The 14,677-nt window shown below is 39.3% G+C and overlaps 1 protein-coding gene across 1 annotated transcript; it reads left to right on the top strand.

Annotated features, from left to right (window-relative positions):
- The first annotated feature begins 250 nt into the window (after positions 1 to 250).
- On the top strand, positions 251 to 5,523 carry LOC110697690 (phenylalanine ammonia-lyase-like). The gene is made up of 2 exons (XM_021875074.1): positions 251 to 819; positions 3,526 to 5,523. Exons 1-2 carry the CDS (start codon positions 419 to 421, stop codon positions 5,273 to 5,275), a joined length of 2,151 nt encoding a protein of 716 aa, XP_021730766.1. The 5' UTR covers positions 251 to 418; the 3' UTR covers positions 5,276 to 5,523.
- Positions 5,524 to 14,677: the final 9,154 nt, after the last annotated feature.

Here is a 14,677-nt window from a genome sequence, read left to right as displayed (position 1 = left end):
CCACTCTTCATCTTCAACCGTTGGATAGATATAATCTATCTCAAAAATCAACGGTCATAATTTCTTCCAACCAACCCCTTCTTCATAAAATTAAATATTTATTAATTTATTTTTAATTAAAAATCATGGACTCTTTTAGGCCTTGTTGTTTTATCGGCCCACCACTCTCCTTACCTACCACACCCAACACCTTCCCCCCCTTTCTCTCATTTCTCTCAACTCTATTTATATAGCCCAAACATCCTCTCTCCTCCCAACAAATCAATTTATTTTACTTACATCACATTACATATTCCATCATACCAAACAACTACTCTCTTAAATTCCTCCCATCATCTTCCTCTTCTTTTTGGCGTCCTCTGTTACTATCTGTGTATTACAAAAGTATTTACATTTATAAAAATCCGAAAAATAAATTATGGAGAACCACCAGAGCGGATCACCCGACAACGGTCTATGCATTGGTGGTGGGGTCAAGTATGAGGACCCATTGTACTGGGGAAGGGCTGCCGAGGCCGTATCCGGCAGCCACCTCGAAGAAGTTAAGAGGATGGTTGAGGATTATCGTAAGCCGGCTGTTCGTCTTGGAGGTGAAACACTAACGGTTGCTCAGGTGGCTGCCGTTGCGGCTTCCACCGATGCAAAAGCCGCATCGGTGGAGCTCGCTGAGTCGGCTCGTGCCGGAGTCAAAGCTAGTAGTGATTGGGTGATGGATAGTATGGGTAAAGGTACTGATAGTTATGGTGTTACCACTGGTTTTGGTGCTACTTCTCACCGGAGAACTAAGCAAGGTGGTGCGCTTCAAAAGGAGCTTATTAGGTAACCAAATTACTCATTCTTGTCGCTAATTTTATCAATTATTTCTATTTCTTATTTATTTGCAACTAAGAAATATTAGAGTACATGATTGCAAATTTTTTTTAATGGAGGTTGGTCACCAAAAATTCTAGAATTATGATTTTGGGTTTATTCATTTTAAACACTAGATTACTATATCTTATTTGGTGTACTTACTTTTTTTTACGTTACATCATTTTGTACATTAAAATTGTGGGACCCTTGAATCATGCAAAAATGGTGAAAAATCTTTTTATATTTCCTTCTATAAACATTTTATTATTTAAAAAATGAGTATTTTTAATTCAACAATTTACATAGGACAAAGAATTTTGTAGTGTTAACACGGTCTTCAAAAAGATCATAATAATTTCATAATTAAATTTATGTTGGTATACGACCGACTTGCAGTAGTAATTATTTGCTGACTCGACATTTTCATGAGTTCAAAAGGGTAGATCCAATTATAGGTGAATTTCGTTGGACGGTCTTATGACTAAATTCTACAAATTCATGCTACTACTTTTTTGGTAGAACGTATAACTGTTTAATTAATCGTAAAAATAACTCGATTTGTATACTCTAAAATTATACTCCGTACTTTGTATCATAATAAAAATCGATAGTAAAAACTCGAACTGACCTCCATCATAGGAGATTAGGAGGAGACCGAGGAAGACGTAGGTTGTACACAAAATTTCAAATGTCGCAATGCATGTGTAAGTTACGATATCCAACTCATGAATACATGATATAGAATCAATAATTAATTATAGTTTATGTATATAAAATTAATTAAGATGGCGGATTTGTCTGATTAATTGTGTCTAGTAGTGCATGAAATTGTTGAAGCCATCAGATTAACGCTGTATTATAAATTGTTGGAAACCATGTGCAATTTACTATATAGTATACTCTAGAGTTGACGAAGTTAGTAAACAATATAGCTGATCGAATGAGGTGATCAAACGGTGGGATGCCAGTTAGATTGGAATCATATGGATGGTGGCACCCCTCTATCGAAAATCCTCTTAGGATCATAGAATTTTGGTTTACAATAATTGTCATTTATGACTCTGTATATGAAGAATTTAACTGATTATTTATTAGAAAATAAATTAATTACTTATTTGTAAAAATACTTAATTCAAGATAACTAAATAAAGCTAAGGTAAATTAGTATACATAAAGTACTCTTTATTAATTAAGTATTGAAAAGACTTGTCGTATTTATTTGTTAAGATTTGGTTGAAACTCCTAATAGTAGGTTAATTTGCTTAGCTACTTGTTTATAAAGACTAATCAAATAATTGAATTAACTAAATTGGAATTTACTTCTACATATAGTATATGGCCCGTACGACAAAATTCCAAATTTAAAACACTTGTTTCCTCAAAATTATGCCAACATAAATACCAAACTTCTACATAAAAATTTAACAATTTATAAATCATCTTACGATTTATAGATCAAGATACAAGATAGGTTATTGTCATACAAGTAAATATCCTTATGGTCTAGTCTTTTGTTAAACTTAGACTTTTTTTGTTGGCATGATGTTTACCTACTTTTGAAGTTGACAATAGTGCCACACCAAGAAATTATCCTTATGGTCTAGTCTTTTGTTAAAATTAGGTAACACTTGCGCTATACTGGATCGAATACGAAAATTAAATATAAATGAAACAATTAAAAAAAAAACAATTTGACCGCTTATTAAGAAATTTAAACAACTATGTATATCTGTATTTCTTATATATTAATATCGTTACAAAGATATATTAGAGTACGTTAACACACAAATTATTTAATTTTACACTCGTATCGTGAGAACAAGTCTTAAGTTGAATTAATTTCTTTTATGCATGATTAGCTCACCAATAATAACTTGTTCTTTTACATAAGCTTTTTATTATAATTATACTAAAAAATATTAAAAAAAAAAAACAAACAAACAAACCACTTTCATCCTACAACTCCTCATCAAATATCAACCATATTATAGAGGTGGATTTTTTGACTGTTGGATGTATGATTGCCAAATTGGTATGCGTCATATCATTATCATGGAATGTATTATAGAAAGTTAGAAACCATTATTACTTATTATTATTACATAAAAGCCGGCAACACGTTATAATCGTTATTTTACTTTTCCACCCTTTCCTCTAGACATGTAAACTGACAAATATGCCCCCATCAATACTCACTTATTGCATAGTTATCCCCGCCGACAATATAAATGGGCACTGCAGAATATATAACTAACTATTAAATAGTCATCTTAATTAAAAGGATTGGTCCCAAAAATTTACTTTTGTGATTATCCAACCACTACTACTTTCCTTTCCCTCAAACCTTTAAAGAAAGTTTTTACTACTGATTTCCACTAATCTCGTCGTCATATGTCATTTGGTAGATTTGATTCATCATCGATATAATATCATATTTTTATAAATTTTACGTAATTTAAAATTGTATTTAGATATTATAAAAAGTCAATTTGTGTAACCTCAAAAGGATGGAAGGAGTACATAATTGGGACAGTATAGTAGTTAAAGTTAACTCTTCTAACATATTTTCTATAATGATACTTTATTAGCTTTATAACATATGACAAAATCATGTGTGTATAGATTAATGTTTAATATTTTTGCATAGGGCCTAATTATCTTATATTGTTACAGATTTTTGAACGCTGGAGTATTTGGCAATGGAAAGGAAACAAGCCACACATTGCCTCACACAGCAACTAGGGCAGCTATGTTAGTGAGAATCAACACCCTTCTCCAAGGCTACTCGGGCATCCGTTTCGAAATCCTAGAGGCTATTACAAGCCTCCTCAACAATAACATTACACCTTGCCTTCCACTCCGCGGAACAATCACTGCCTCGGGGGACCTTGTCCCACTCTCTTACATTGCTGGTCTGCTAACAGGCAGACCCAACTCTAAGGCTGTTGGCCCTGATGGAGAGGTCCTTAACGCGGAACAGGCCTTCAAGCTAGCCCAAATCACCTCCGGATTCTTTGAGCTTCAGCCCAAGGAGGGATTGGCCTTGGTAAATGGTACTGCTGTTGGATCAGGGATGGCATCAATAGTGTTGTTTGAAGCGAATGTCCTTGCAGTGCTCGCAGAGGTTATATCAGCTGTTTTTGCTGAAGTCATGAATGGTAAACCCGAGTTTACTGATCACTTGACCCACAAATTGAAGCATCACCCAGGACAAATTGAGGCTGCAGCTATTATGGAACACATCTTAGATGGTAGCTCATACATGAAGGCTGCTAAGGCATTGCACGAGTTGGACCCACTCCAGAAGCCCAAACAAGATAGATATGCTCTCAGGACATCACCCCAATGGCTAGGACCACAGATTGAGGTCATCCGTTGGGCTACAAAGTCTATTGAGAGGGAAATCAACTCTGTTAATGACAACCCACTTATTGATGTTTCGCGTAACAAGGCCTTGCACGGTGGAAACTTCCAGGGAACTCCTATCGGTGTTTCTATGGATAATGCTAGGTTGGCTATTGCTGCCATCGGAAAGCTGTTGTTTGCTCAGTTCTCTGAATTGGTCAATGACTTTTACAACAACGGTCTTCCATCGAACCTTACAGCCAGCAGGGACCCCAGTTTGGACTACGGTTTTAAGGGGGCAGAGATTGCGATGGCTTCATACTGTTCAGAGCTCCAATTTTTGGGTAACCCTGTCACTAACCATGTCCAAAGTGCAGAGCAACACAACCAGGATGTGAACTCCCTCGGTCTCATCTCTGCTCGCAAGACTGCTGAGGCAGTAGATATCTTGAAGCTCATGTCATCCACTTTCCTTGTCGCGCTATGCCAGGCTATTGACTTAAGGCATTTGGAAGAGAATGTCAAGCACGCAGTGAAGAACACTGTAAGCCAGGTATGCAGAAGGGTCCTGATTACCGGTGCCAATGGAGAGCTCCACCCTGGAAGGTTCTGTGAGAAGGAGCTCATCAGAGTAGTCGAAAGAGAATACGTGTTTGCTTATGCTGATGACCCTTGCAGCTGCACTTACCCCTTGATGCAGAAGCTCCGGCAGGTCCTTGTTGATCAGGCAATCGCTAATGGTGACAGTGAAAAGAACGTGAGCACATCTATCTTCCAGAAGATTGGAGCCTTCGAGGAGGAGCTTAAGGCACGCCTTCCTAAAGAGGTAGAGGCAGCAAGGGCTGCTTACGAAAGTGGCAACTCTGCCATTCCAAACAGGATTAAGGAGTGCCGGTCTTACCCATTGTACAAGTTTGTTAGGGAAGAGCTTCAGACCAACTTGCTGACCGGAGAAAAGGTGACATCTCCAGGAGAAGAATGTGACAAAGTATTCAATGCTTTGTGTGAGGGCAAGATCATCGATCCCCTTCTCGCTTGCCTTGAGGAGTGGAATGGAACTCCTCTGCCTATCTGTTAATAAGCTTACAAGGTGTTCTACAATCAAGTCGATTATGTATTATTCGTTTCATTTTGTTATAACCTACTGTTCAGAGATTTATTTGTATCGCGGTTGATAGAGGACAACATTTTTTTTCTCACTTTATTTTTCCTCTCTTGTAATGTCAATGTAATGACATAATTATATGTTAATTACCTGTTACTAAACTTGCAAAGTGAGTTCTCAAATTTCAGGAAATAAAATGGCAACACTTCATATTTTTTCCATCTAAATCTTGCATACTTGGAAAGTTGGAATCTAGTTTGATAACTCTGCTTGATGTCTGATCATTTATAGTCTCAAAGTATATATTAAAAGAGAATTTCTGTGATCTTCTGTTTTCAATAATAAGTCAAAACTTTTTTTCTGGATTCTGTTATAAAGAGACTTTAAAGCTACTGTCAGTACTTTTTTTAAGAGACTAGTAGAACATGTGATGCTTACTCTATAAGGCCATACTCCAATTGCTCAATTAGAAAACAGTTGTCGAGCTATTCCAATTTCCAACAATTAAATGAAGATTATGACTTGTTTTTATAAACGTACTCTCGATAATAATTAAGTCTACAAGTACTTGTATGTATCAATTTTTCATCTCGGTCTTAATATAAGTAGTTGTGTAGTGAGACAACTAATTTTAGCCAATACAGAGTACTATAATAGGAAAGATGTTTGGAACATTCTAAGCTACTAAGCTACTATACGTAGCAATTTATTTTGGACTAAGTATATGACTTTTTCCAAAGTGAGCCAATTTTGGCAAATATTAACCAAAATGGTTGCGTGGCAAAAGTATTTACCAAACTAAGCTTCCAGGCTAAAACGCTGTCTCGGTCAGCGTTTTATGCCTGGGTTTTTTTTTTTAAAAAAAATCAACCTAAAAACGCTGTCTGGGACAGCGTCTTTGTTGTTGACCTTTTTTTAAAAAAATTTTGTAATTGCCTTTTATTTATAAAAATGTTTTTAAAAAACAAAAATAGTTATACCAAAGACGCTGTCCCAGACAGCGCTTTATGTACAAACTTCCTTGTACCTAAAACGCTGTCTCAGACAACGTCTTATTTTCAACCTAAAACGCTGTCTGGGACAGCGTTTCTCTGCTGGTGTGCAAAACAGCAGCAGAATCAGCCTTTTGCCACTGATCTGCCACTTTCTTCTGCCCCCACCCACCACCCCCGCCATGATTCTTGCCACCACAATCCACCAACAACCCCCACCATCGACCACCATCTGCCACCACTTTTGACCTCCAACAACACTTCAACCAGCTCCACCACCAACCCCAACCATTCAACAACCGTCGATAACCACCCACCACAACCAACAACACTAAAACCACCATGAACAACCACATTAACCACCACGGGCCATCCTTTCTTCCCCATTTTCGACTATGGATTCCAAATGTCTGTTGTTTAATGTACATTAGCCCTGAAGGATCTATTTTGACTGACATAAATCCGATTTGGATAAATAAGCAAACAAAACTTCAAAACACAAACAGATTCATTCAACCAGCATGTCTTATATTGATAATGCAATCGTTATATACAACATTCCAGGAAAAAGGACAAAACAATGATACAATACGTTCACTACTCATCAATTTGGTGTAACCCTTCCCTAGCCTCACTGTCGTCCCTTCGTCTTGGACGACGCCGAGTGTAATGGTGAATGGTGGTGAATGGGTTCCGGCGCGGGGGGGGGGGGAGTGAGCTGGCTGGACGATGCGTCCTCCTGGGTTCTGAAGGGTGCAGAACTGTGGAAGATGTACTCCTCTGCCTCTGTGTGCGACGTAGGATCACCTCCACTGCTACTCTGGCCGGGGTCGAACCGCGAATGGATGGAGTGACCATCATCACCGTCCCGCTGTTGGATGAGATGACCGTGACCATGTCTGCGTAAGGAAGTCGCGGACATATCTCGCATCCGCTGGACCTGGGCTCTGGTGGGTCCGTCTGTAAGGGCGAGGGACAGTGCATCATACATCGCCACCATATCCGCCGCCTGTAGTAATCATCGATCAGTCAAGTACATGATATTTAAAAAAGTTAAAAAATGAGGATGATAAGTATAGTAAAAGAAACTCACATATCTTCTAATAACGTCATGTGTCGGGTGGTAATGGGTGGACGGTGGTGTGCAGCTGGGGTTGATGAAACGGCGTGTGATAAGCCTGTACCACACCATGTACGGATCGTCATGATCCATAATGCCCTGCATGGGATAACCCTGAACGACATGACCCAACCGCTGCTCCCATAGCTGAAGATACTGCCAATGCTCCAGTGCCCAGTTTGTCTCCGTCTTTCCCCGACGGTCAATGTCGTGAAGGCGCACGACAGTGTCACAGTTCTGGGGAATAGGCTGCTGCAGTCCGAACTGTCGCATGACGCGGTCAGGTAGGTGACTCTCCACAACCTCGAAACAGATCAGGGGGACCCGGGCACGCCACTCTCCCTGATGCTCCAGTAGATGTGCAGGCATGACATCTACCAACTCCGGTACATACGGATCCCATGTGATCTGCAATAACACATCCTAAATAAGTTAGTCCACAATCAGTATACACAGTACCTAAATGATTACAAATGTCTTCAGAGTTTGTACCTGATCCTCAGTGAGTCGATCAAGGGCGTCTCGGTAGTATGAGAGACCCGTCGCCGCATGTGCCTGTGTGAGTCTGGGGACCATCCACCTGGGGCAACAAATTTGGTAAGTATGTTTACAAAATGAAATCGTATATGGGAAAAAAAATGACAATTGTTACAAACCTGCAACCGTAAGCCTCATCAGCTACAGGGCGAGGCGGAGCGATGTACGGCTCATACTGGTCATCCTGGTCCTGCTGTCCCGGACGATGTACAGTAGGCCTACCTGGTCTTCCTACGTGGATGTGCTCCTTAGCCCATAGCTTCAATAGCAAAACACAAAACTATGTTAAATATGACATTACTCATTGCATAATTCGCTTGTGATAATATACGTAGTATACCTGAAGCACAAACAGAGGTCCTCCAATCTCGAGCGCACCACTCTGTGAGGCTCTGCAAAGTTGGCGATACAACACCACCAAAGAGGCACTACCCCAGTTTTATCCACGGATATGATCCCAGTCGTGGTCTAACAACTGTATGTAAATAAGCTGCAAGTGGCTCCCGCTCTTGTTGCCGAACAACACGCCGGATATGAGGAAGAACAAGTACGCTCGAGCGTATCTCTGTACTGTGGCGTCATCGGCGTCCGCAGGCAAGCCCTGGAAAGTATCTCGTAACCAGACCGTCCTCAAGGCGGAGCCCCTAACATCGTTGGGACCTGGCTGCACCCCGAGAACCCGCACAACCAATCCAACGGGATCGACTAGAAATGATCTCGTCACCGCAGTCCCCTGTACTGGAAGGCGCGTCAGTATTGCCACGTCCCGCAATGTCACAGTCGCCTCCCCAACTGGTAGGTGGAAGGAGTGCGTCTCCTGCCTCCATCTCTCCACTAACGCCGTGACAAGGTGTCGGTCGATCTCCCTGAATCCCAAGCGATGTACACCGCCAAAGCCAGCGTACGTCACGTACTCAAGGCAGCGATCATGGACAACCCACGGGGTCCTGTAGTGCCTGCACTGTAGTGGCTTTGCTACGTCACCCTGAAAACACAGGAGCATTTATAAGTAACAAAAGATACTACATCAAAGAATCCAAAAACGTTAAAGATGAATCATTACCGTCAGGTTCCATACGTCGACGCTCCGATGGGTGTTCTGTAGTGTCAGGACAGAAGGGTCAACAGGTCCGGGTGTCCTATCCCGTACGTCCATGATATCTGTTCATTGAAAACGTTACACACCAAACACTAACACAATATATTAAATACTAATTTCGATTGAAAGGCATAAACAGGAAATCTCGAACATCCAACGTACAAAATAAAATTCATCGAATTGAACACAATAACACATAATGTAGAAAATTATAATTGTTTCATCAAAATAACACCACTACATACTACTATATCAAATAACACATATACACTTAGGTCATATGTTGGTCTAGATGGACAAGTAGTGCGGTTGTGACCTTGCTGGTGACAACGGCTGCATTTGGTTGGGGGCCGGTTGCTGTCATCCATCTCATTGCGTATGCGCTTCGACTTTAGACGACCTTTTCCACGTATCATTGTGCCGTCCGGAATGAGTTTAGGGCCTACGTACTGTGCCCACTGTGCCCAGGTTGTCTCGCAGGGGATCGGCCAGAACTGTGGTGCATAGGTGTTCATGTAGGCGGCCGACTGCAACAGAGGGTCCACCCAAGGCCGTTCTGATAGTGAGTATGTAGCACAGACTGCTAGCACATGAGAACATGGGAGGTGGAATATCTTCTCTTTGTTGCACGTACACGTTCTCAACTGCCAGTTCACCGTATGCTTGTGGCCTCTTTTATTACCAACTCTCTCTCCCCTCTCTGTTGTCACTTGGTAAATATGCAATCGCCGGTTATAGGCATCCACTCTATGATATCTGGCTTTAGCGGTGTTCTTCTCGAGGATGGCAGTGACCTTTGGGGGGTATGGAAGTCCTTGATCAGACCTAGCCTCAGAAGACTCCCTTCTCAAAGTGAAATACTTGTTAACTCTGTGGAAGGTTAACTCGACAAGGGACATAATCGGTAGAAATCGAGCTCCTTTCAGCACATTGTTGAATGTCTCCGAGAAGTTAGTAGTACATATACCATACCTGCGACCACTGTCGTGAAACAGAGACCACATAGGGAACGGGACTTGAGCAATGTACTCAATGGCCTTGGGACAGGCCTCACCAATGAAACACAGATCAGCTTGAAGTTTTCTTTCTTGCCTTTGGTACGCAGCGGCCTTGAACATGTCTCTCATGTCGTTACTTCGCACGTGAGTCTTCAAGTTAGAGGCTATGTGGCGGATACAAAACCTGTGATACGCTCGGGGCTGGGTGAATCCAACATTAGGATCATTCATTGCTGCAATGATCCCAGGTTGCCGATCAGAAATAACACAAAGGCCATCCCGTTGCGTGACACGATCTCGAATACAACCTAGGAACCAAGACCAGCTGGAAGTGTTTTCCCCTTCAACCACCGCAAATGCAATAGGAAATACTTGGAAGCTTGCATCAACACTCGTAGCAACCAACAGTGTTCCTTTATACTTCCCGTACAAGTGCGTCCCATCGATACAGATAACAGGCATACAATGTTTAAAGCCATCGATACAAGGACCGAAGGCCCAAAACACTCGTTCAAACACTTCCATGTTGCTGTAGTATACACCATACACTAAAGCTTTGTGTTTCCATACGACACATGTTCCCGGGTTCGACCGTAGGAGTGCTTGCATGAAGTGGGGAAGTCTGCCATATGAACTCTCCCAATCCCCAAATATTTCAGCTATAGCTTTCTCCTTGGCATACCACGCTCGTCGATACGGGACATCGAAATGAAATTGCTTCGAGATCAGTTCCTGTATGAATTCCACTTTCAACGAAGGATCTTTCCGCACAAAGGAATTCACATACTCGGCTATTACGGACGAATCCAAGTGTGGGTGATCATTAGATAGTACTTCAGTGATACATGTCTCCCGATGCGGGCCTTTGTACGTGACTATGGTAAAACCACGTGAGTGCTCACTCAATTTGGTACCCCGTAGCATCCAACCACATTTCTTCTTGCATCGCAGATGTAGGACACCATCATTCGAGGTCACTGTGGTGTAGAATTGATTCCTTTGAATAGAATACATCTTCACCATTTCTTGAAGCAGTTTCTTGCTCTCAAAATACATTCCCTTCTCAAATTCTCCCCCGGGAACAAAAGAGGTGTGGCTACCCGATTCGGCCCAATACTGATCAACTTCATAGTTCTCGGGTACCTCACTGAACCAAGGTATGGGAGTTCTAACCAACGGCTGACCATCTTCCACCTGTGTAGGTTCATCATCCCCCTCTCCGTTCTCGTCCTCATCATCCATTTCCGCATACACATCATACACCGACAATTCATTATTCACAACATCATCAAAATGATTTGGCTCTTCCCGAAACGGTGAACCATCATCACCTTGCATAGGAGAGTAGCTATGAAATTGCATCGGCGAAGATGCCACGGTGTTCGATGACGACGGAGCAGGCTGGCCGAACACTGTCACGCGTCCCCCCGCATGTACTGGTGAAGCTATATGAGAACTAAAAGGCAAGTGAAATTGGTCGTCCTGCATCATTCGAGTGAAAGAACCCATCCCATATGAATTCGATGGAATGTGGTTTGCGGGCTCTTGGAAGGAAGCGGTGTTGTAATCAGAGACATATGTAGCTTGCTGTTCTGCCCGAGTACTTTGTTGGGTACATATAGGCACTGTTTCTACATATATCTCATTGGGAAAACCCTTCATTCCTACCATGCTCTTCAAACCTTTCAAATGTCTGTTCGTAGAGACAGGTAACACTTGCACCCCATGACCAGTATCACACCTCATTTTAAGGTTCAGTTCAACAGTCATAGGGTTTGAACCAATACAACTGTGAACCTCATTCATCAGATCAGTCACAGTCATGTTCGGTTCAAGTGTTATAAGGTCCATATTCCCTCCACTGTACTCCACATTTGATCCATTACACAAAATTTCACCTCCCCATCGACATAACAACGCTACATTTTGTCCAGCCATATTCTACATAACAACCAAAACACATTTTACGTAAAGCCGTTAAATCATCCCTAAACCACCACAATCAAACAAAAAAAATTTACATACTCTACAAATTAACTACTAAGAACCCCTAAATCACCATTATTACACAACAATGTAGGTAATTACAATTGTTCAAAACCTAATAATTATCAACCATTGTCAACAATTTTCAACAAAACCAACAACAACAATTCAACATTATCCAAACTATTATCAACACTAACAATATCAACGCTACCATTATCAACACTAACAATTCAAAAATTACCAACACTAATAATTCAACAATACCAACACTAACAATTCAACATTTTTAACACTAACAACTCAACCTCATCAACATTTTAACCCAATTCCAAAAAAATTAGAAATCACCAACATAAACCCTAGAATTTAAAACACAAAGAAAGTTGAATGAATACCTATTTCAGGGTGAGGGGAGTGTATAGTGGGCTACACGGAGGGCGACGGTGGAGGTGACGGCGGGCGACGGTGGAGGTGGCGGCGCCGACAGCGGTCTACACGGAGGAGCACAAGTATGAGAGAGAGGGGGATTAAGTTAGAGTTTGGGAAGAAGGGGTTTGAGAATGAAGGAGGAGGAAATGAAATGAAATACGCTGTTGGAGGGAAAAAAACGACAGAAACGCTGTCTCAGATAGCGTTTCATTAATAACCTTAAACGCTGTCTGAGACAGCGTTTATAGTTCCAGAGTTAAACGCTGTCTGGGACAGCATCTTTGGTATAACTGTTTTTTTTTTAAAAAACATTTTTATAAATAAAAGGCAATTACAAAAATTTAAAAAAAAAAGGTCAACAACAAAGACGTTGTCCCAGACAACGTTTTTAGGTTGATTTTTTTAAAAAAAAAACCCAGGCATAAAACACTGACCGAGACAGCGTTTTAGCCTGGAAGCTTAGTTTGGTAAATACTTTTGCCACGCAACCATTTTGGTTAATATTTGCCAAAATTGGCTCACTTTGGAAAAACGTCCAATGTCGATTATTAGTCTTCTCTATAACAAGCAATTGATGGTTCGACAAAAATTGTATTCAACAATCTTTCGAATATTTTATTAGTATCCCATCAATTCAATAAAAGAAATTTCATTGCTCTTGATTGCCACCTAGTTCGTGAGAAAAAAAAAGTGTCTGCAAGTGAAATATCTCAGATTGAGAGTCTGTCCCAATCACTAATCTTGATTTAAAAAAAAAAAAAAAAAAAAAACGATGTATGAATTGGTGGTATCCTGAGGAGTCAGGACTATCAACAAATTCTTTTATGCTCGGTATACAACCCCATCAATCTATCTATTAACTTATACTAAAAGCGAATAAATAATGACAATTGTCATTACCTTATGAAATTTTTTTCCGCTTTATTCACTCCTTTCTTCTTCTTCTTTTTTTTTTTTATTTTTTTTTTATTTTTTTTTATAGTAAACTATTTATACCTTATGATATCTTCTTTCCATTTTGACAACCATTTTCCATATATACTCAAATGAAATATTTCTACATATCTTTTACATACTTTATATTTTGTAATATTATTGTGAAAAATATTTAACAACCATGCATTGCACGGAATTTTAACCTAGTTACTTCATATATACGGAAAAGCAAAGGCTACACATAAACTTGGTTTATGTCTTGGGTCAGACATAAACCATGATGTGGCAGCTTGTGATAGGTGTTTGCTTTGGGGCCCAAAAAAAAACTATTTTAAAACATTTCATTCAAATTTGAAATGAAATTTCAAATCTGATTTCTATTTTCAAAGCATAATTAATACACCCAATTTCCCAACCACCCCATTCTCTCTCCTCTTATATTTTTTTGGCTGAATTTTTTTTAGGTCTAGTTTTTCTCTCTCCTCTCTTCTAATGTTCATGCTCTTCCAATTTAATCATGAATTTATTTAATTTTGTTTCAAATTTTTTCTATAATTTAATTTTTTTACATGATGTTTCATGAATCAAACTTTGTTTATGTGTCTAATTAATGAATAACTCCCCTCTAATTTTTTTTAGATGAAATTTTTTATGGTCCAATTTTTTCTCACTTCTCTCCCTTCTAATGTGTTTTTTTTCATGTTCTTGAATTACGAGTATTTTTTTTTCTTCAGATTTGTTTTATAATTTGTTTTACGTATATAATAATGTTTCACGAATGAAACATTGTTTAACTATCTAATTAGTGAAAAAATTTCCTCTCATTTTTTTTTTGCTGAAATTTTTGTGGTCCGATTTTTTCTCTTTTCTAATATTATGTTCTTCATGTTCTTCTATATTTCCTGTAAAAATTAGTTCTTCATCTTTTGCTTAGAAATTTGTTTAATTTTTCAGGAATTGATATGAATGTACAATGTTTCGTTGTACAATTTTTTTTAATTATTTGTTTTTTATCCTGCTTGTTGTTTCAAATCTATTTTGTGAATTTTTTATTTTATATATATATATATATATATATATATATATATATATATATATTTGAATGAATCTTATGTTCAAAACTAGGAAAAAAAATCTTTTTTTTTTCTTCAGATTATTCATGTATTAACTTCGATCATTTTATTGATTTTCAGATGATAAAATTGGTTTGAAGACAAATTTTGATGTATTTTCATCCCATTTTAGTCAAATCGTATTGTATCATGTGAATGGAAA

Source organism: Chenopodium quinoa, unplaced genomic scaffold (genome assembly GCF_001683475.1).
Source record: "Chenopodium quinoa cultivar QQ74 unplaced genomic scaffold, ASM168347v1, whole genome shotgun sequence".
In the NCBI taxonomy this organism is placed as follows: Eukaryota; Viridiplantae; Streptophyta; class Magnoliopsida; order Caryophyllales; family Amaranthaceae; genus Chenopodium; species Chenopodium quinoa.
Note: the sequence above shows the minus strand (reverse complement) of the source record. Positions and strands in the feature narration are given on the sequence as shown.

Coding starts and splice junctions, on each gene's coding strand:
- LOC110697690 (XM_021875074.1), top strand. CDS start 419: ATGGAGAACCACCAGAGCGGATCACCCGACAACGGTCTATGCATTGGT. Junction 820..3,525: donor CTTCAAAAGGAGCTTATTAG/GTAACCAAATTA, acceptor ATATTGTTACAG/ATTTTTGAACGCTGGAGTAT.